Source organism: Glycine soja, chromosome 10, assembly GCF_004193775.1.
Source record: "Glycine soja cultivar W05 chromosome 10, ASM419377v2, whole genome shotgun sequence".
NCBI classification, from domain to species: Eukaryota; Viridiplantae; Streptophyta; class Magnoliopsida; order Fabales; family Fabaceae; genus Glycine; species Glycine soja.
This window is the reverse complement of record NC_041011.1, coordinates 49,540,402-49,557,456: the sequence shown is the minus strand read 5'-3', so window position 1 is coordinate 49,557,456 and position 17,055 is coordinate 49,540,402. Positions and strand designations below refer to the sequence as shown.

The 17,055-nt window shown below is 31.0% G+C and overlaps 3 protein-coding genes and 1 non-coding gene across 4 annotated transcripts; 1 reads left to right on the top strand and 3 right to left on the bottom strand.

Annotated features, from left to right (window-relative positions):
• Nucleotides 1-525: 525 nt before the first annotated feature.
• On the bottom strand, nt 526-2,928 carry LOC114369938 (probable xyloglucan endotransglucosylase/hydrolase protein 8). Its single transcript, XM_028327220.1, has 4 exons — nt 2,501-2,928; nt 2,264-2,364; nt 1,752-1,954; nt 526-1,095 (listed from the first exon to the last, which is right to left on the bottom strand). The coding sequence occupies exons 1-4, from the start codon at nt 2,700-2,702 to the stop codon at nt 693-695; spliced, it is 909 nt and encodes a 302-aa protein (XP_028183021.1). The 5' UTR covers nt 2,703-2,928; the 3' UTR covers nt 526-692.
• A 2,364-nt stretch (nt 2,929-5,292) lies between these two features.
• On the top strand, nt 5,293-5,372 carry TRNAL-UAG. Its single transcript has one exon. It is a non-coding gene; the product is annotated as a tRNA-Leu (tRNA).
• A 3,788-nt stretch (nt 5,373-9,160) lies between these two features.
• On the bottom strand, nt 9,161-10,466 carry LOC114372130 (probable dolichyl-diphosphooligosaccharide--protein glycosyltransferase subunit 3B). Its single transcript, XM_028329550.1, has one exon. The coding sequence runs from the start codon at nt 10,341-10,343 to the stop codon at nt 9,339-9,341; it is 1,005 nt and encodes a 334-aa protein (XP_028185351.1). The 5' UTR covers nt 10,344-10,466; the 3' UTR covers nt 9,161-9,338.
• A 1,696-nt stretch (nt 10,467-12,162) lies between these two features.
• LOC114372051 (thiamine thiazole synthase 2, chloroplastic-like) lies at nt 12,163-13,749 on the bottom strand. The gene is made up of 2 exons (XM_028329440.1): nt 12,789-13,749; nt 12,163-12,677 (listed from the first exon to the last, which is right to left on the bottom strand). The coding sequence occupies exons 1-2, from the start codon at nt 13,677-13,679 to the stop codon at nt 12,513-12,515; spliced, it is 1,056 nt and encodes a 351-aa protein (XP_028185241.1). The 5' UTR covers nt 13,680-13,749; the 3' UTR covers nt 12,163-12,512.
• Between the last annotated feature and the right edge of the window lie 3,306 nt (nt 13,750-17,055).

The window sequence follows — 17,055 nt, the reverse complement described above, 5'->3', positions numbered from 1 at the left end:
TTTTAGAGCATATATTTTAAAACAAATAATATTGATATAAATACATCCTTATGTTATACAATATGTCATTGATGATGAATAGAAAAATATTATTGATTGAATTAAGAAAGTTTATTATTAATATATGGAGAAGTTATTTTTAAAAAATAGACAAATTTTTAAATTATGAGATATCACTGATGAATAAAACTATATGAGATATCTAGTCAAGTTGTGACAATGCGAAATAGTTACTCTAGAATGGAGGAAGTGACAACGAGTTGACGAACTTTTTCATTCAGAATCTTGGAGAGGCAGCATGTGACTTAAGAAGCCTTAAATCATAATCCTAAAAGTGAAGAAACATCTTGGAAGTGTAAAATAACTCATCTGTGGATAACATTTATCACCGTTTGTTCGTGAGATTTTGTAAGGTTATAATACTAGTTGATGCATTTCTCCAATCATGTTTTTATAGTTTTGAGCAAATAGATAGTGTTCAAAAGGAGGGATAAGCTGGGGGTGGGGGACAATGGAGATTTGGAATGGGTAACGAATTAAATAAATGTTTCAATATATAATTAATTGCCAAACTTTAAAAAACTTACGACATACAAAACTGCACATTATTCTCATTCTCATGGTAACTAAAAAATTATAAGGCAAAAAAGAGAGATTTAAAAGAATAAGGATTTTTTTTTCCCCTAGACATATTAATCCCATGGACTCAATGAACACTCCTCTGGGGTAGTTGGATAACGTGCAGAATCCTGGCAGTAGTCATAGATAACAAGGTTCCTCTGAACCCAAGCATAATCCTTTTTCTGATCATCAGAAAGGTGCCAAGCATCATACTGATCCCACCAATTTTTGGTTGTGGTTGAGACACAGGCAGGGTATGGGTCTTCCCACTGGCAACCATCCACACTGAAGTCCTTGTAGGATGACACAAATGGGGCTAATTTCCAGTTAGTCTTCTCAAGCCCACCTCTTGTGGCCCACTCATCTGCATTCCATATGCTGGAGAACAAGTACATGGGCTTCTCATTCGGGAAGAAGTTGTTTGGTTCCCCATTGTTCTTGAACACCCTCACTGGAACTCTATCCACAAAAAACCTGTTCAGAATTAATTGCATCATTCAGTCAGCAACGTTCCATTCACCTCATCTTAGAAAGAAATACATAAGCTAGATATGAATAGTTTTAAGTTTGCTATTTGAGTTTCATTTTACATTAAAATTACCAGATTAGTTGTCATTTTTAAAACAAATTATAGTCAATTAGTCAAAAATCATAATTAGAATGATTTTTAAAAATAATTATTGTAAAAGTGAAATACTGCATATCATGCATCAAGAATAACATATACCAATTGCCCAAAGTGGTTACAAGGACAAAGCTTAAAATCCCATTTTAAGTAGTAGCATCCTTTTTTACCCTTGAAATTTGTAGTCCTTTTAAGAAAAGCCCTCTTTCCTTGAATCCTTCTTAGTACTGTCCACATGATTTATCATATGTGCATTATCTAAATCTTAATCTAGCAGCAATTATAACACTAGGGCCACCCCGGTAAGGGTCCTACTGGAACATATTCGTTTTTTCAACCTCACAAACACGTCCTGTACTACTTTTGACTTTTGAGAAGAGAAGCTTTAAACCGACAACAGCATAAAGGATAGTATTTGCAAAAACGTTTTGAAGAACATAAACACTTTTTTGGGTGATAAGAACACAGGTTATAGCAGCAACTGGTAGGATGAGATGGAACTTACACTATCTGGTGGTTGTTCCAGAGAATGGAATAAGTATGGTAGTCCTCTGTGGGGTCAAACCATAGCATATGCCTCATCTCACGCCCTCCAGTCCCATTCTTGTACACATTAGTCTGAATCAAATAAGGCTCCCCAGTTCTGTTTCCCAAAAACTCAAAATCAAGCTCATCCCTCTCCGGCCCTGCACCATTTTCTGAGCACATCTGCAAAAATTCCCCACTCATCACCATTGAATCATAGAAACATGGAAGGAAACTCATGAAAAAATAAACAATATATATATATATATATATATATATATGGATAAAACATTGAAGCAGTTATTTGATGTTGTTCTCCTATTAGAATTAAAGTATTACTTCAATAAATTGTATAATTAAGATCGGCTTTAAAAAACAATATAGATTGCCCAAACGATACTCTAATTCTAATTAAAGAATAACACTAAGAACACCTAAGAAGTTGCATGTAAGTTTTGTTTTGTCTAATTCAGATTACTATACCACACTTACATAATAAGCTGTCACAACACCTGCAGAGTCACCTGCTACCAACTTCAGCTTCATACTGAACCACCCGAATCTGTAGCGTTGTTTTGTTTGAAACCCACATCCTATCAAACAGTAAAAGCTTCAGAAACAGCCTCAAATCTCAAATTTGATGCTAACAGTTCAAGTTATCCAATCAAATCAATAATACGCAATGCATGTTCAACCAAAAGTCTATTTTTAGTGCCATGCATTTGGTACCTGTGTCTTTGTCTAGTGAGAGATACCAGATCTGTCCATCTTTAGAGGTAGTAAAATGGTCCTCAGACCACATTATGCTGAAATTGTCCTCAAAAGATCCTTTTGACACAGCTGCTTCTGATGAATGAAAATAAGCTGCAGCCACAATAGCTGTAATGAAAAGAATCATGGACATTGAAGAAGATGATGCCCTTGCATCCATTCTGGGTGGGAGGAGAATTTGGACTCGAGAGTGGAGGGTTTCTTAGCTAGATCTCAGAAACAGAGAAGGGGCACTTCATTAAATGACCATGACTTCGAATATGATTTTAGCACATCCAGTTGTAACATCATGTGCTGTTCAGCTTTGTCTAGATTGATGCTAGTATTTCTTTGCTTATTTAATTATACTGCATGTGCCAGTGCCTAATTGTACAAATGTACCCTTCAAGAATAACAAGACCCCAAAATGTCCGTACTATTTATCTTACACATAAGGGTTAAAAGAACTGATAAATAGATAGTTTTCATAGGAAATTATGTTAGAGTATAGTGAAAATGTATTAATAATATTTTTCGTCATTTATTGATCAGTATTTATTTAAGCACAATTTTAAATTCTCTTATTTTATCAAATAAAAAGTATCAATTATTTTTTATATCTTTAATAAATTAAATGTAGTTATATCTTCACATTTATTTTTTATATAAATATGTAAAAGTATATTCTAAGAAAATATCACCTTACTCTGAATAAATGTCGTATTCTTTGAAAAGTACTTTTCATACCAATAAAATAGTTAAAAACAAATGAGAACATATCGACAAGAGTGTAAAAAACAATTTTTTTTATCGTTTATATATGAATGGTTGGTTAAAGATTAACTTCTTTTATATGTTTACATTATCGATTTTTTGATACAGAGAGAGTAAGCGAAAAGGAATCACTAACATGTTAGACGAATTTATATAAAGTTTACTTATTATAGACTGTCAATTTAAATAATTTTATATTATTAATTAATTAAATATTATTATTAATATGTTCTAAAAATAATTATTATAAAAATGATCAAATTTAATATATATAATAACTTGTGAAGGATAATAATGTAACGTTATTTTAAAATATTAGTATAGAAATTATTTATTCATTTATATATGAAAATTTATAATAAAATTGAATTTTGAAAAAGAAATTGAGGATCGGTAGAAATGACAAGCAACAGGAGATGCATTGAAAGAAGGCAAGCCAAGGGTATATTGGTGAAGAAAGAAATGCAATAATGCAATATGAAAATAGTAAAGTAATAGAATGTGCAACACTAATGTGGGAGTGGGACCTTAGCCAGGCTGCAAGAATGGAAATCGCACTGGGGCTCCACCCATTCTCACTTGCTACTTCAATAATGGAAACTATCTACTCTTCCCTGTATGTTTAACACAATTAATCCATAAAACAAATTAACTTCTTGGCTAATTCACCATAATTACTACATAGTTAATTTCTTAAACATGTTATTAAGAATTTGATTTCGATCAGGTATATGAAGAATACTTTTTTTTAACAGACAATTCTCACTGATGATCTCTATATCTAATAAGAAGATATCATTAATATAAGAATAAAATTATCATACATCCAGCCAGGGATATGGATTCAGGAATTCATCAAACCAGTTGTATTTTTTTGTTTTTTGTATTTTAATTACTAAGTATCTAACATCAAATAAATAAATATTTAATAAATAATAACTTTATAAAATTATTTACTAGTTTTATATATAAATTTAAAATTAATTTTTATTTTAGACAATAAAGAAAGAAATATGTGTATTTATACTATTTTTTATTTTACAAGCTCAATAACAATTAAACGTGATAAATAACAATAATCTCACAATAAAAAAATAAACTCATTAAATATAATAATAACTAAAATCATCAAATTTAATAACAACTATAATATGTATATATATATTATAATATGTATATATATATATATATATATATATATAATATGTTAATAATTAGATATATAAATATATAAATGAGACTTATAATAATAAAAAAATATAAAAATATAGTTAGTCTAAGTAACAAATTGATGAAAAATCATAAAAATATTTTTTATCATATCTATTAATTACTAATATACATATCTCTTTGAAATAGAACATAATTAGCCATAAGATATATTATTGAAAAATTAGTATATAATTAGTAGCAAATGATAAAATATATTATCAAATTTATTAATTAGTATATATATTCTTTATTTTTTTAATTGAACTAATATATATATAAATTATTAATCAGTATATTGTTTTATTTAAAATATCTTTTAATAAAAGTATTAATTATTACTAGATAACATTAAAAGGGGTTTGAGGGAGGGGGCTTACCCACCCACAAATATGTCCCTCCATATGATAAGTTGTGATTTAATGATAATATATTATAATTATGAAAAAATAAGTTTCAATTAAAAGGGTTTAAAGAAAAAACAAAATAATTTTTTTTACCACGTTCCCACTATATTTATAAGCCTTAATTGTCTTTTTGTTTTTTAGGCAGCGCAATTGTGTTATTTGATTCTCATATCAGTCTTTTTAATTTTTTAATAAATTTTGTTGATGTAGCATTGAATGTAACTGACGTGTTGTCTTAAAAAACTCTTAATATTTACGAACTTTTTATTTTTCAAAGACCAATATTTCAGAAACTAAACTGTAAGCGATAATGACTTTTGTGCCAATATCAAAACATATATTTCTTTTATAAATAATCACTAGAAACACACTTTCAACAACGACAGTTTGGCCGAGTGGTCTAAGGCGCCAGATTTAGGCTCTGGTCCGAAAGGGCGTGGGTTCAAATCCCACAGCTGTCATTTTTGCTTTTTTCAATTCCATTGTGCACAAAATAATGCTGTTTCGCATTGGCTCGGGCAAAGCTTATTTTTGTTGTTTTTCATTTATAATAGTTTAATTACTCATTTGATTTTTATAGTTATAATATTTTTATTTTTATATTTAAAAGGTTCAAGTACAATTTTAGTATCCTTTACTTTCTCAAATGGGTAACTTTAGTTCCCTTATTTTAGAAAATCAATGATTTTGATCAAAATTTTAATTTTGTTACATTTTATTTTTTGTATTTCTTATATATTAAGTTTTGAGTTCAATTAAATAAAAATAAGAGAAATAAAAGGTATAAAAATTAAATACTGGATCAAAATTATGAATTTTTAAAAATAATTAACTAAATATTTTTATTTTAAAATGGATAGACCAAAATTAAAGATGGAAAAAAAATAAGAAAACCAAAATTGTATTTAAACATATTTTAAAACAAGTTTAATGGACATGTAATGACAATATAAAATAATTTGATATAATTATTACAAAAGTTAACAAACTTACCAATATAATATTTTGCAATTAAAGTACAGTATAAAACTATTTTATTCTATTAGTGTGTAGACTTTTTCTCTCTTTAAAACTGTTTTCTTTTAGTCTCTGCTCATTATTTTTAATCTTTACATTTATCATTTTAATCTATTTTAATCTTAGAGATATTAAAAATTGCATACATATGAATTACAATGAGATTTTTTTTAAAATATAAAGATTAAAATGAAGGGGAAAAAATAAAATGAAAAGCTTTTGTGACTATTGAGATCGAATCAGTAATTAAACATTTATAAAAGAGCCCAAAGGAAAACAAAGAAAACTATCTATCAAACGTTGAGGAATCTATTAGCAAATGCAAAAATATAAACTATGTAGTTTAATGAACAATTCATGTTGAATATGTAGGAGATAACCTAGATTGGATTCTCACGAAATACATTGTTAGAAAAAGATAAAAAACTTTAAATATGACTAAATTTATAACGGAAGATTAATCTTATAATTGATTCAATCAACCGAAACTTTTTAGATATATATTGGGATCTCATGGTAGATTGAGAGACAATAATACAATGGTTAAAAAAAAGTTGGAAACATTGGGGAAAATTCAAACTCACGGACCAACGTCTAACGTTTTCGCGTGATTAGATAAAGCACCAGCAACAAAGTTAACAATTAAATCAATTTAATAGATTTAGATCGATTCACAACTTCATTTATCGTGCGTTTAAAACTACTTAAAATAAATTGAACTTTTTTAAAAAAATGTTCAACTTAAGCTTAATTTTTTACTCGGACGAAGACGAGTCGGCATGACTCCATTTCGTGCTGTAATCAATCTGCCAAAAAATAGGTGAACTGGTTAATTTTTAAATTGAGTTAACTATTTAGACTAGAACTTGGTAGTTTGAATAATATAACATGTTAAAATTTTAGGAGGACTGAAACGGGACTAAATTTTTTGGAGGAACCAATTCCAAATTTTACGTATTTTAGAAGGACCAAATCATACTTTATCTTTATTTTAGTAAATCTTGTGATGAAACTTGTGATATAAACTCTTTAAAAATATTTAAATTATTGATCTAAATATAGCTTTAATAAAAAGAACATCTAAACTCAGCTTATTATTATAATAATTATTAAAATTTAAACATGGCTCATCGCATACGAGAGGATTCAACGTAATAAGACTTCAATTTGAAGCTAAGCTCAGCCAAGTCACAGTTACAGTCGAAGACAAAAAATGGAGGATAACAAATTAATGGTTCATCTTTAATGGTTTCCTGCTTTGTCAAACGGGTTGAGTGCAACTGGAACTCAAAATACATAACTTTTGATATTTACTTTACACCTTATTTGATCTTTTTTACTCACTACTTCGCTTATTAGTTTTCTTCTTGATTTTTCTCTTCTTCAATTTGTAAATAGGATTAGAGAATATGGAAAGGTAAAAAAAAAAGTGCCTAACGTATTGCACCTATGTTATGTTGTATAATTTTTGTTACATTGACTACTATGATAATCTTTTACATACTACTGAAACTAGTAAAATCTGATACAGAACCAATTACGCCAAGCAAGTTGGTAACTTACCTTTTCATAACATAAGGAAAATCAAAGTATCAAAACACTTTCAATAAACTGGCTGACTTGAATTTTATCTTCAATTTTCTATTTTCAGATTTAACTTATGTTCCTACATTAATTAAGACATCATAGCCAAGAATCAGAAGATTGACCATTAACCTTACACTAACATCAGTCATAAGGTTGACCATTCAACACAAGCTAGGATAGGTTTATATAAGATAATCAGAAGATTCAAAACAGAATGTATTTTCAAACCCAAGAATGGAGTATCTAAATGGATATCTAATGAATTCAGATTTGTTGCAGTCACAAATTCATGCAGTCACTGTAGTCAGCAAATCAAAGGCGTTGGATTAAGATAAGATGAATGGGATTCAAATTTCAGAAAATCAGATTTAACACAACTAAAATATGATCTGTTCAATCTTATCTTCATCTAACAACTCAGTTTTGCTGACTGCAGTTAATATTATACCTATGGCTTTTAAATCTTGATTGAGAGATCAAAAGTAGAGCAGGTGAATAAACTGAATATCCCAGTAGAACTAATCTAACCACCAAAATGATGTTAGCCACTCTTCCCTCGCAGTCAAGTTGTTGCATGCGCAGATACCTTACAGTTGCGGAAATTGAACAAAAAAATGTATCCATATAACTTGTTACTAAGGGTTTGCTTGGTTGAGAGGTTGAAAGAGGGGAAGTGAAACTGTTGGAATGAAAATCATTTTACACTTGCTTGGTATAACACAAATATGAAAATCTAACTATTTTACTTCAATTGAAAATAATTCCAACCTGTTTTTGTTAATTTTCACCTTCCAGTTTCCTACCTGCTAAGCCAGACAGAGACTCAAAGTAAAGAATAGGAGAAATTGGAGTATTAAACCCATTAGACTATAAATCGCAGTGTAACAGAGGAATGGTGACAAAATTCCATCTGACACCAAACACAACAAGACTCTCAAGCATCTTCACGAGATCATGCTATGCAATGAACAAACTAACAGTAATTGAATATTGAGATTAGAAGAAAGGTAAAAACAAAGAATTGTTCCTTGTTCAACACAGTATGTTATCATAAAGGATGCAAGCAAGGCAGTGGAAATAGTACCATTTTTTTTGGATCATGACCATATTTAAATCATGCTTTAGGAGTACGTCAATAGAAATAAACTATAAATTTCACGATAAAGCATAGGGGCTTTGGTTTGTTAATCAATAGAAGACCTCGTCAAGTAACTATTTAACCAATCATAAATTTATAATGCATGATGATACAGACAGACAAATGTTGTAAGCCAAGGTTTGTCCATACTTTTACTTAAAACTTTTGGTTCTGTCAAATCTGTATCAGAGAAAACAGAAATAAGATCTCTAAAGTGCAAGTTGTAGATTGTGAAGTGAAGTGCTATGTGGATCAAATTTTGGTAAAGTTAAACAACTGGATAAGAATCTATGGATTCATTAAAACCAAACATTCGATTCTCTCATCCATGGATATAACCTAACCTGCACTTCAGACCAACCAAATCCTAGAAAATACTAATCTCTACATCATTCATGCAATTGCACAATAGCACAAGTCCACATATTCAGTTCAAAGACCATCATTAAAAAAAAAAAAAAAGCACAACTTAAGACTAATATAACAATCAATCTAGCAGCACCAATATAGAAAAACGCAATTTAGCATTATGCCACCACTAATAACCATAACATGTCCAAACAAAATGTCGTACTCATACTCAAATTCAAGTTCTATATAAAATCCGGCAAAGTTCTAAACATATGACATTTTCGCTAAGCTTTATAGATTTTAATAAAATGGGAAGGCAGGCCCAGAATACCTCTTAATTCCAGCTAGAGGGCCAAAAGCCGTGAATCCCATACCCAGTCTTCCAATTATCCAAGTAAACAACCTGCTTGACAGCCAAAAACGAAACCAAGAGTGCGAAGATCATGACCACCCTCTGCACGCTGACGTTGCTAACCCTAACGAGCCCGTGGGTCGTAAACGCCAAGAGCAGGCCCACGACGGTGTACAAGAAGCCCACAGCAAAGCCCTCTGCACCAAGCTGCATCCCGGAGCCCTGGTAGAAAAACACAAGCTTGGAAGGGTCGTTGCGGTCGACGAGAAACATAGGCATCTTCCTGATTATGTTATGCATTGCACCAGAAACGCTGAAGAAGTAAACGAAGACTGAACCGGCCAACCAGACTTTAGGGTCGTGGAGTATGGTCTGGCCGGCGATAACTTTTTTTAGGAAAAAGGGGATCCAGATGAGAATGAAGACGGTTAAGAGGATGATCTGGTTGCGGGAGAAGAGAGGGGGGCGGTGGATGGGGCCCACGGAGAGTTTGGTCTTGGATTCGACGAACTCGGCCATGGAATCGGCGAGGCGGGAGAAGTCGCCTTGGTCCATGGGCTCGGAGTCCTTGAGGCCCGCGGTGGGCCCAATGAGACGGATGTGAGGGAGGGCGTTGACGCCGAACTGGGAGAAGGTGAGCTGGGACTCCTTGAACTCGATGTCGCAGAAGAAGAGCTTGGTGTTGGAAGGGTTGTTGGCGAGGAAGGAGGAGGAGACGATGGAGAATTCGTTGCGGAGCTCGGTGAGGCGGAGCTCCGGCTTGTCGTGGAGCTGTGCGGCGTCAAAGAAAAGGAGGATGGAGTAAGGGCGAGGGGTTTTCACGGAGGTGAGGAAGCGGGCGAGGGATTGGTCGTTCAGCCGGATTACGCCCGATTTGGATCTGGATTGCAGGGAGAGCAATTCGCTCACTCTCTCGTCGGAGGAGGCCATCGCGGAGGAGATGAACACCATCAGTATCAGCAACGAGAGCTTCGATAACGGAGACATTGTTGAATGCTTGGGATGAATGGGTGAAAGGAGGGTTTCAAAGTCTCCGATCGCGAACACCTTCAGTCTTTCTTCCACAATGTCACTCCTCCTATAATCCCCAATTTCCACGGGGAGAAATGTTTTGTTTCCTTATATATCTTGCTTCAATATTATTAGTCTATGAAATTATGATCCCTTATTTTTTAAAATATCTAATTTTAGGTCGTTTTATTTTAAAATTTAATTTTTTTATTTTCTTATTTTAAAATAAAAATATTAAATTCTTTAATTTTAAAAATTAATAATTTTGGTAAAATTCTTAGTTTTATTTCTTTTTTTATCAAATTGAATCATAAATCTAATATATTCATTTAAGGTATTATAAAAAAATAGCTTAATTAATTATAAAGTAAGAAAAAAAATAATCAAAATTAAAGATTAAAATATTAAATTAAAATTGTGAATTTTTTAAAATATGATAATCAAATATTTATATTTTAAAATAGATGAATTAAAATTACAAAAATTTTAAAATAAAAAATCAAGTATTTGTATTTTAAAATAGAAAAAGTTAAAATTACACATTGAATAAAATAGATGAATTAAAATTATATTTAAACTTATATTTTATGTGCAAGTTTTTTTTTAAGTGATTTTATGTGCTAGTTATTCACTCTAGTATAATTCAATTGAAGTTAAAAAAAGGTGCAATCGTTGATTAAAAAAAGTCAATTGAAGCAAATTATTTCACATCTTACAATTGTTTCAGCTTAAATAATAGTTATTACTTATATTAATTTTATTTGACTTAAACATAATTATTTACTTGAAAGATACATGTGGTCTCTAATATAAAAAAATTAAATACTTATATTTTTTTAAAAAAATTAAAGAATTTATTCTTTATCTTTTTTGAAAATTCATTTATAATAAATTTAAATATAAAATTTCAAAATTTTCACATTTTATTTTTTAATTATTTTTAAAAACAATTAAATTAAGCATGTTTATGTTTATATAGTTTTTTAATTTTATCCCAATTAATTTTGCTTGCATTCTATATAATGCTAGAGAGTTTTCAAATTATTTTTAATTTATAATATTGAAATTTGAATATAAAATAAAAATATACTTGTGTAGGATATACAGTATACTTTGTTTTTGTAAAAATAAAAAACACAAAGTACTCTATAAGTTGAGAAGAGATCAAGCGATCATGTGTATATTTTACAATAGATAATATTTATGACTCAATCTCAATATCATTTTTTTAAAAAGAAATCTCAAAATTATTAGTTAAAGTGATATAACTTCTAGTCAATTCATTTACACATTTTTTAATATCGTTACTTTGTTTAAATCCAAAAATGTATTAATGAGAAACTTAAAATTTTTCTTTACACAATTATTTAAATATGTAACTTTTCATAAATAATACGTTTAACAAAAATATTTATTATTAATTTCATGTGCAAAATTATGTATATGATCTATTACTAGAAGAAAATTAAGAATATATAACTCAATACTTTTTTTTCTTATATATTTTTCTTTATCAATAGTTTTTTAATTTTTTTTTCTTATATATACCTAAAGGGATCCCAAAGTCCCTCGTTGGATCCGTCACTGATCCTTACTTAAACATTTCGTATATTTTTTATTTTCTTATGAATAAAATTTACAAGTTATGAGTAGAGAAACAGAGAAATTGACTTATCCCTGTTTTAATGACGTTAATAATACTTTATTTGGATGTCTATAATTTTTTTCACATAGAGACGTCGTTGAATGAGAGCATATCGTCCATTATGTGGCAAAATAAACTTTAGCCCCAAAATATGTTAACATAGCCTTTATTAACGTCACTTTCTTACAATTTACATAACAATTGAGTGGATACTATCCCGTAGACAAGCAGATACCTTATAGAAAGAAATATACTGGTCACTTTTCATCGATTGAGAATAGATGAAAAAAATTAAGTGGCGTCTATCTCTCCCATCCTTGATAATATATGGTTTCCTCTGCTATACGTGGCACGTGCTGTCCAGATACAATGTAACAACAAGTATTGTCTCCTTCATAATTCACATGTTGTTCATTTATTCCAAAATTAAAATCATAATTAAGTAGGGACCAAACAGAAAGAAAAGAAAAGCTATATATCTAGCTAATTTGCAAGTAAGTTTAAGCATCAACAATTTCCTCAGTGTCTGCAGAAGCGAAAATAAGCTGGGGTTCTTCCCTTCCAACTCCACACGTTCCATCAATTGCATTGTTCCTCCCCAACGCCTTCAACGCCAAATGAGCCGCCTTCTGCCCTGATATCATCATCGCCCCAAACGTCGGACCCTGCATATATCACCAACAATATTATTGAAAATGTTTTATGTAGACAAATCTTGTGAATAATAATAATATACTTAAGTAATTAGGACCAAGATTAGAATAGAAACTGCATACCATCCTTGGGGAGCCATCAATTTCTGCCACCTCCATGCCGGTGACAATCATGCCGGGCACAATCTCCCTCGTGAGCCTCACAATAGCATCCTCTGCAGCATTCATATCCAAAGCCTTCATTCCAGGAACGCTATCAATCATGCCAATACTCTTCAACCTCTTAACCCCGGTGGCGCCAAAAGGTCCATCGTGCCCACAAGAGCTCACAACAACCTTAGCCTCCATCACGTTGGGGTCCATGCAAGACTGCGTGTCATGGTTCATCGAAACCAGAGCCCAGTTGGTCACAACCCCTGCAACCCTCCCTTCCTTCACGATCAAGTCCTCCGCCGCCACCGCGTTGAAGAGCTTCACGTTGGGCCTCGCTAGAAGCCTGCTCATGATGGTGGACGTGAACAAAGCCGCGTGCTTTATCACAACGTAGTCCTCTTGCTCGTCGTACGCCACGCCGAGCTCGTCCAGGAAGAGGTGCGCCGGCTTGCGAACCACCATGGCGGAGAAGAGTTGTCCGCCGAGCCACGCGCCGCCGCCGGGGCTCACGGACTGCTCGATTATGGCGACGCTCACGGCGGGGTTCTTGCTGATCTCGTACGCACAGGAGAGCCCCGCCGAGCCGGCTCCGACGATTACGACGTCGGTGTCGGCGTAGGTTATCATGTCGGTCATGTAGCGGCGTGTCATTTCGCGTGAGACGATGGATTCTTTGATGGGTTGGAATTTGAAGGATTGGAGGTCGTATGGGGGTTGGGTTAGGGACATGGAGATTGTGCCTTGTTTGGATGAGAATAACTTGGTGGTGGGTGCGACGCGGGAAGAATATGTAACGGGCTTTCCGTGGAAAAATGAGAGTTTCGGGTTTGAAGAGAGGGTTGTGGTTGCCATGGCAGCCATCGTTTCAGATGATGATATTTGGATTAAGAGAAAAGGTAAGTAGAATAGTTGTTGGGACTTGATGATATTATTGTTGGAGTGGAGTGGGGTTTTATAAACTGAGACTGGGAGTGATGAGTGGAAATATCTAGAAAACTGTATGCTTTTTGCGAGTGGAGATAGAATTTGAAAGGCTCAGGAGGGTTTCATTTAGGATATTTTCATGTAAAGTGATTGATATGTTTCCAAATCAAAATCCATGGTTCATGATTACGAAGCAATGTTCATCAGTTTGCCCCAGCTGCTTCATCAAAAGCCGATTTGAAACACTCTTTCTAGTTTACTCATAAATATCTTAATTATTGTTAATTTGATTGAAATTTTCTTTTGTGTTGTTAATTTGATCCAACACTACTCTTGTGTTTTTTTTTATTATTATTATTATGATATTAATGTAAATTTTTCATCATGGAAGTAATATTAATATAAAATATTTATCGTCAGAAAGCCGTGGTCAAGAATCATAAGCACAAATAAAATTGATATTTTCTTTTTAATATAATCTATTTTATATCTAAGATCAAAACTTTAAGTCCTAAATAACTTAATTAAATAACATAAATCGTTAAATCACTACCACTTATTTTAAGTCCTAAATAACTTAATTAAATAACATAAATCATTAAATCACTACCACTTATTGTTTTGAATAGTATTGTGTTGTTTCAACAATTTCTAAGCATTTTTAGTAAAAAGAAAATTATTATTAATATAATTTATTATAAAATTATTATATATAATTATTTATAATAAGACGTGAAAATAAAATATCTTTAATTGCATTATCATATCAGTATATATATTATTTATTTATAAATTAATTTCACTCTGGGATATTATCTTATTACTTTAATACTATTTAATAAATTTACTGAAATACAGCAAAAAAAGGCTAGATAAATAGTATAATAAAACTTTGTCTCAAAATTAAACTTGGTACTGGTATAACTCTAATTACTTAATGTTGCCTGAACATATAAACATTAAACTCATAAATAAATTACACTCTCCTCATGTCAACATTACACTTGTTATATCCTCTCGTGATAAAACATATAAAGTATAAACTTCTCTTTCTTGACAAATCCACATCCAAGTAGATAATACTTTACTCTATTTTCAAAATTTCTGTTAAAATTTTCTTCTCTTATTTTAAGATATACATTTTTCTCCTTTGAAGCATGCAATATATATATATATATTTGTTAAAATTAATGGAATGCATATCATTTACACTTTCTTGTCTTGAGAGATTTAAATATTATATTTTATTTCTTTTCTTATTTCAAAGTAGACAATTTTCTTATTTAATAGATGAAATTTCACCACACATTTTCAACATTTTTATATTTTCTATTAAAAATACTTCCTACAATCTGAAATATAAGAAAAAAAATTAATTTATACCTATTAAAAAAATTAGTTACCATCATGTTGATAGTCTCAATAAAAACATTAAGTCATTTTCTAAAGTATCCTTAACATTTAATTGCATAGGACAAAAAAATAAAGGTTAATTGTTAAAAATAAAACTCTAACTAAATCAAAGAATATTTTAGAGATGATATCATTAAGTCACCAAAATTTATTTAAATATTAGTTCATCCCACATAAGTTTTTTTTGTGTGCTTACATTTCGATCTCGATATGGATGTATCACCATAATTTTGGTGTTTTTTTTTTGTCTTCATAAATTAAAATTTCTTATTCTATTTAGTCGCAAAACATTTTTTAATTTCCACTATTAGAGAAACTCTATTAAAATATAAGGTGACAAATAAAGTGTCATCTCACCACGTCAATTGTAATCTAAGTAAGAATATGTTTGTCATATAATGTAATGTTGTCACGTAATTAAAATTGGAAATTAAATTAGAGAAAATAAGAAAATTGAAACCCCTTTATTTAGGTAAATCCTTATTGAAAATCCTTGAAGAGGGTGACCATTGGGGATTTGTAGGTTGGGGGAGGTCGGTGGTACTGAGAAGGCGAAGTCTTCTGGTCTCAAGGATAAATTTGGAAAGAAAAAAAGAAAAAAATGGTCTTATAATGATAAAGATTGGAGATAAAATGGTCTTCTAATGAAACATTAAATTAAATTTAAAATAAAAATAAAAATATAAAATTTACTATAAGATGCTTAAATTTGAATTACAGAAAATAAATAAATTTAAACTTGATTGACTGTTCTATGTAATTGATATTGCAGTTCATGATTGATTGGTATATTAAAAATCCCAAACTGTCGGTTATTGTGATTTCCGGGTTCTATTTATATAGGCCAAGTGGTTCCAAGACAAAAGAGGCTCAGAGAAGCACTAACCAATGGTTGTATGGGTTCTATGCGGGAACCTTTGGACTTTCATTTAAAACTGGGTGCAAGAAAAATGGACCTTCTACCAACAAGAGGCCCAGTCATCACAACCTACAACGCTACAAGTTTACAGTTCCAGTCTTGCCCAACTCATCCAAATGTGCCTTTTTTTTCTAACTCCAGGATTTTAGAGATATATAAATATAAACAAATTTTACAATTCTAAACTTTTGAACGGATAATTCTCACCAATTATTAATGCATTTTATTTATTGTGTTTGGTTTACAGATTTATTATATGACGACGACGATATAGGTTCACTCATAAACGTTGACGGAGCCAGGTCTTAGGTGTAATGAATGATATTAATAATTATTAAAAAAGCGATATAATTTATATGAACATATATACAAGATCAGCAACAATTAGCTATAGTCAATATATATCATTCCTAAGTTTTCATGTTTTTAAAATCTTTGGACTACAAACTTTTGTCAACGCTAATAAATACATTTTCCTCGATGTATATATATGATGAAACAATAATTTTTTTCAGTACGTCTTCATTGAAAAAAAAAAAAATAGGGGAGTAGCTGCCGTGCACCTCTCAAATGAACCTGGCTCCTCTGCCTATGAAATCAGTGTACCCATACCCAATGTGCAACAAAGTGCAATGAATATAAGAAAATTAATTAATACAGTTCATTATCAACAGACTCTAATTAAGTCATCAATGATAAGAAAACCTTGTACAGATCTTTGTTGCCTACATGCAAGAATAATATTAATTACGTTATAAAATCTCGTTTCTTTAGTTTTCTACTATAATTTTAGCAAGTCTAATGGATATATAACTAATTAAAGGAAAAATATCTGAACAAAATAACTTGTTACAAAAAATAACTATTGTCTCTTACCAAAAATAAGAAAATACCTTGTAGTATGAGGCCCACAAGAATATTTTGTTTGGGTATCAAGAAAGATACAAGGGCTATGCCTCCTAACAAGAAATAACTGGCGTT

What these genes read in the sequence shown, in the direction of transcription:
- LOC114369938 (XM_028327220.1), bottom strand. Translation starts at nt 2,702, where the DNA reads ATGGATGCAAGGGCATCATCTTCTTCAATGTCCATGATTCTTTTCATT. An exon ending in GTGTTGTGACAGCTTATTAT is followed by an intron (nt 1,955 to 2,263) that starts GTAAGTGTGGTA and finishes GAATTTTTGCAG; the next exon opens with ATGTGCTCAGAAAATGGTGC. An exon ending in TGGAACAACCACCAGATAGT is followed by an intron (nt 1,096 to 1,751) that starts GTAAGTTCCATC and finishes AATTCTGAACAG; the next exon opens with GTTTTTTGTGGATAGAGTTC.
- LOC114372130 (XM_028329550.1), bottom strand. Translation starts at nt 10,343, where the DNA reads ATGTCTCCGTTATCGAAGCTCTCGTTGCTGATACTGATGGTGTTCATC.
- LOC114372051 (XM_028329440.1), bottom strand. Translation starts at nt 13,679, where the DNA reads ATGGCTGCCATGGCAACCACAACCCTCTCTTCAAACCCGAAACTCTCA. An exon ending in TTGATGGCTCCCCAAGGATG is followed by an intron (nt 12,678 to 12,788) that starts GTATGCAGTTTC and finishes TGATATATGCAG; the next exon opens with GGTCCGACGTTTGGGGCGAT.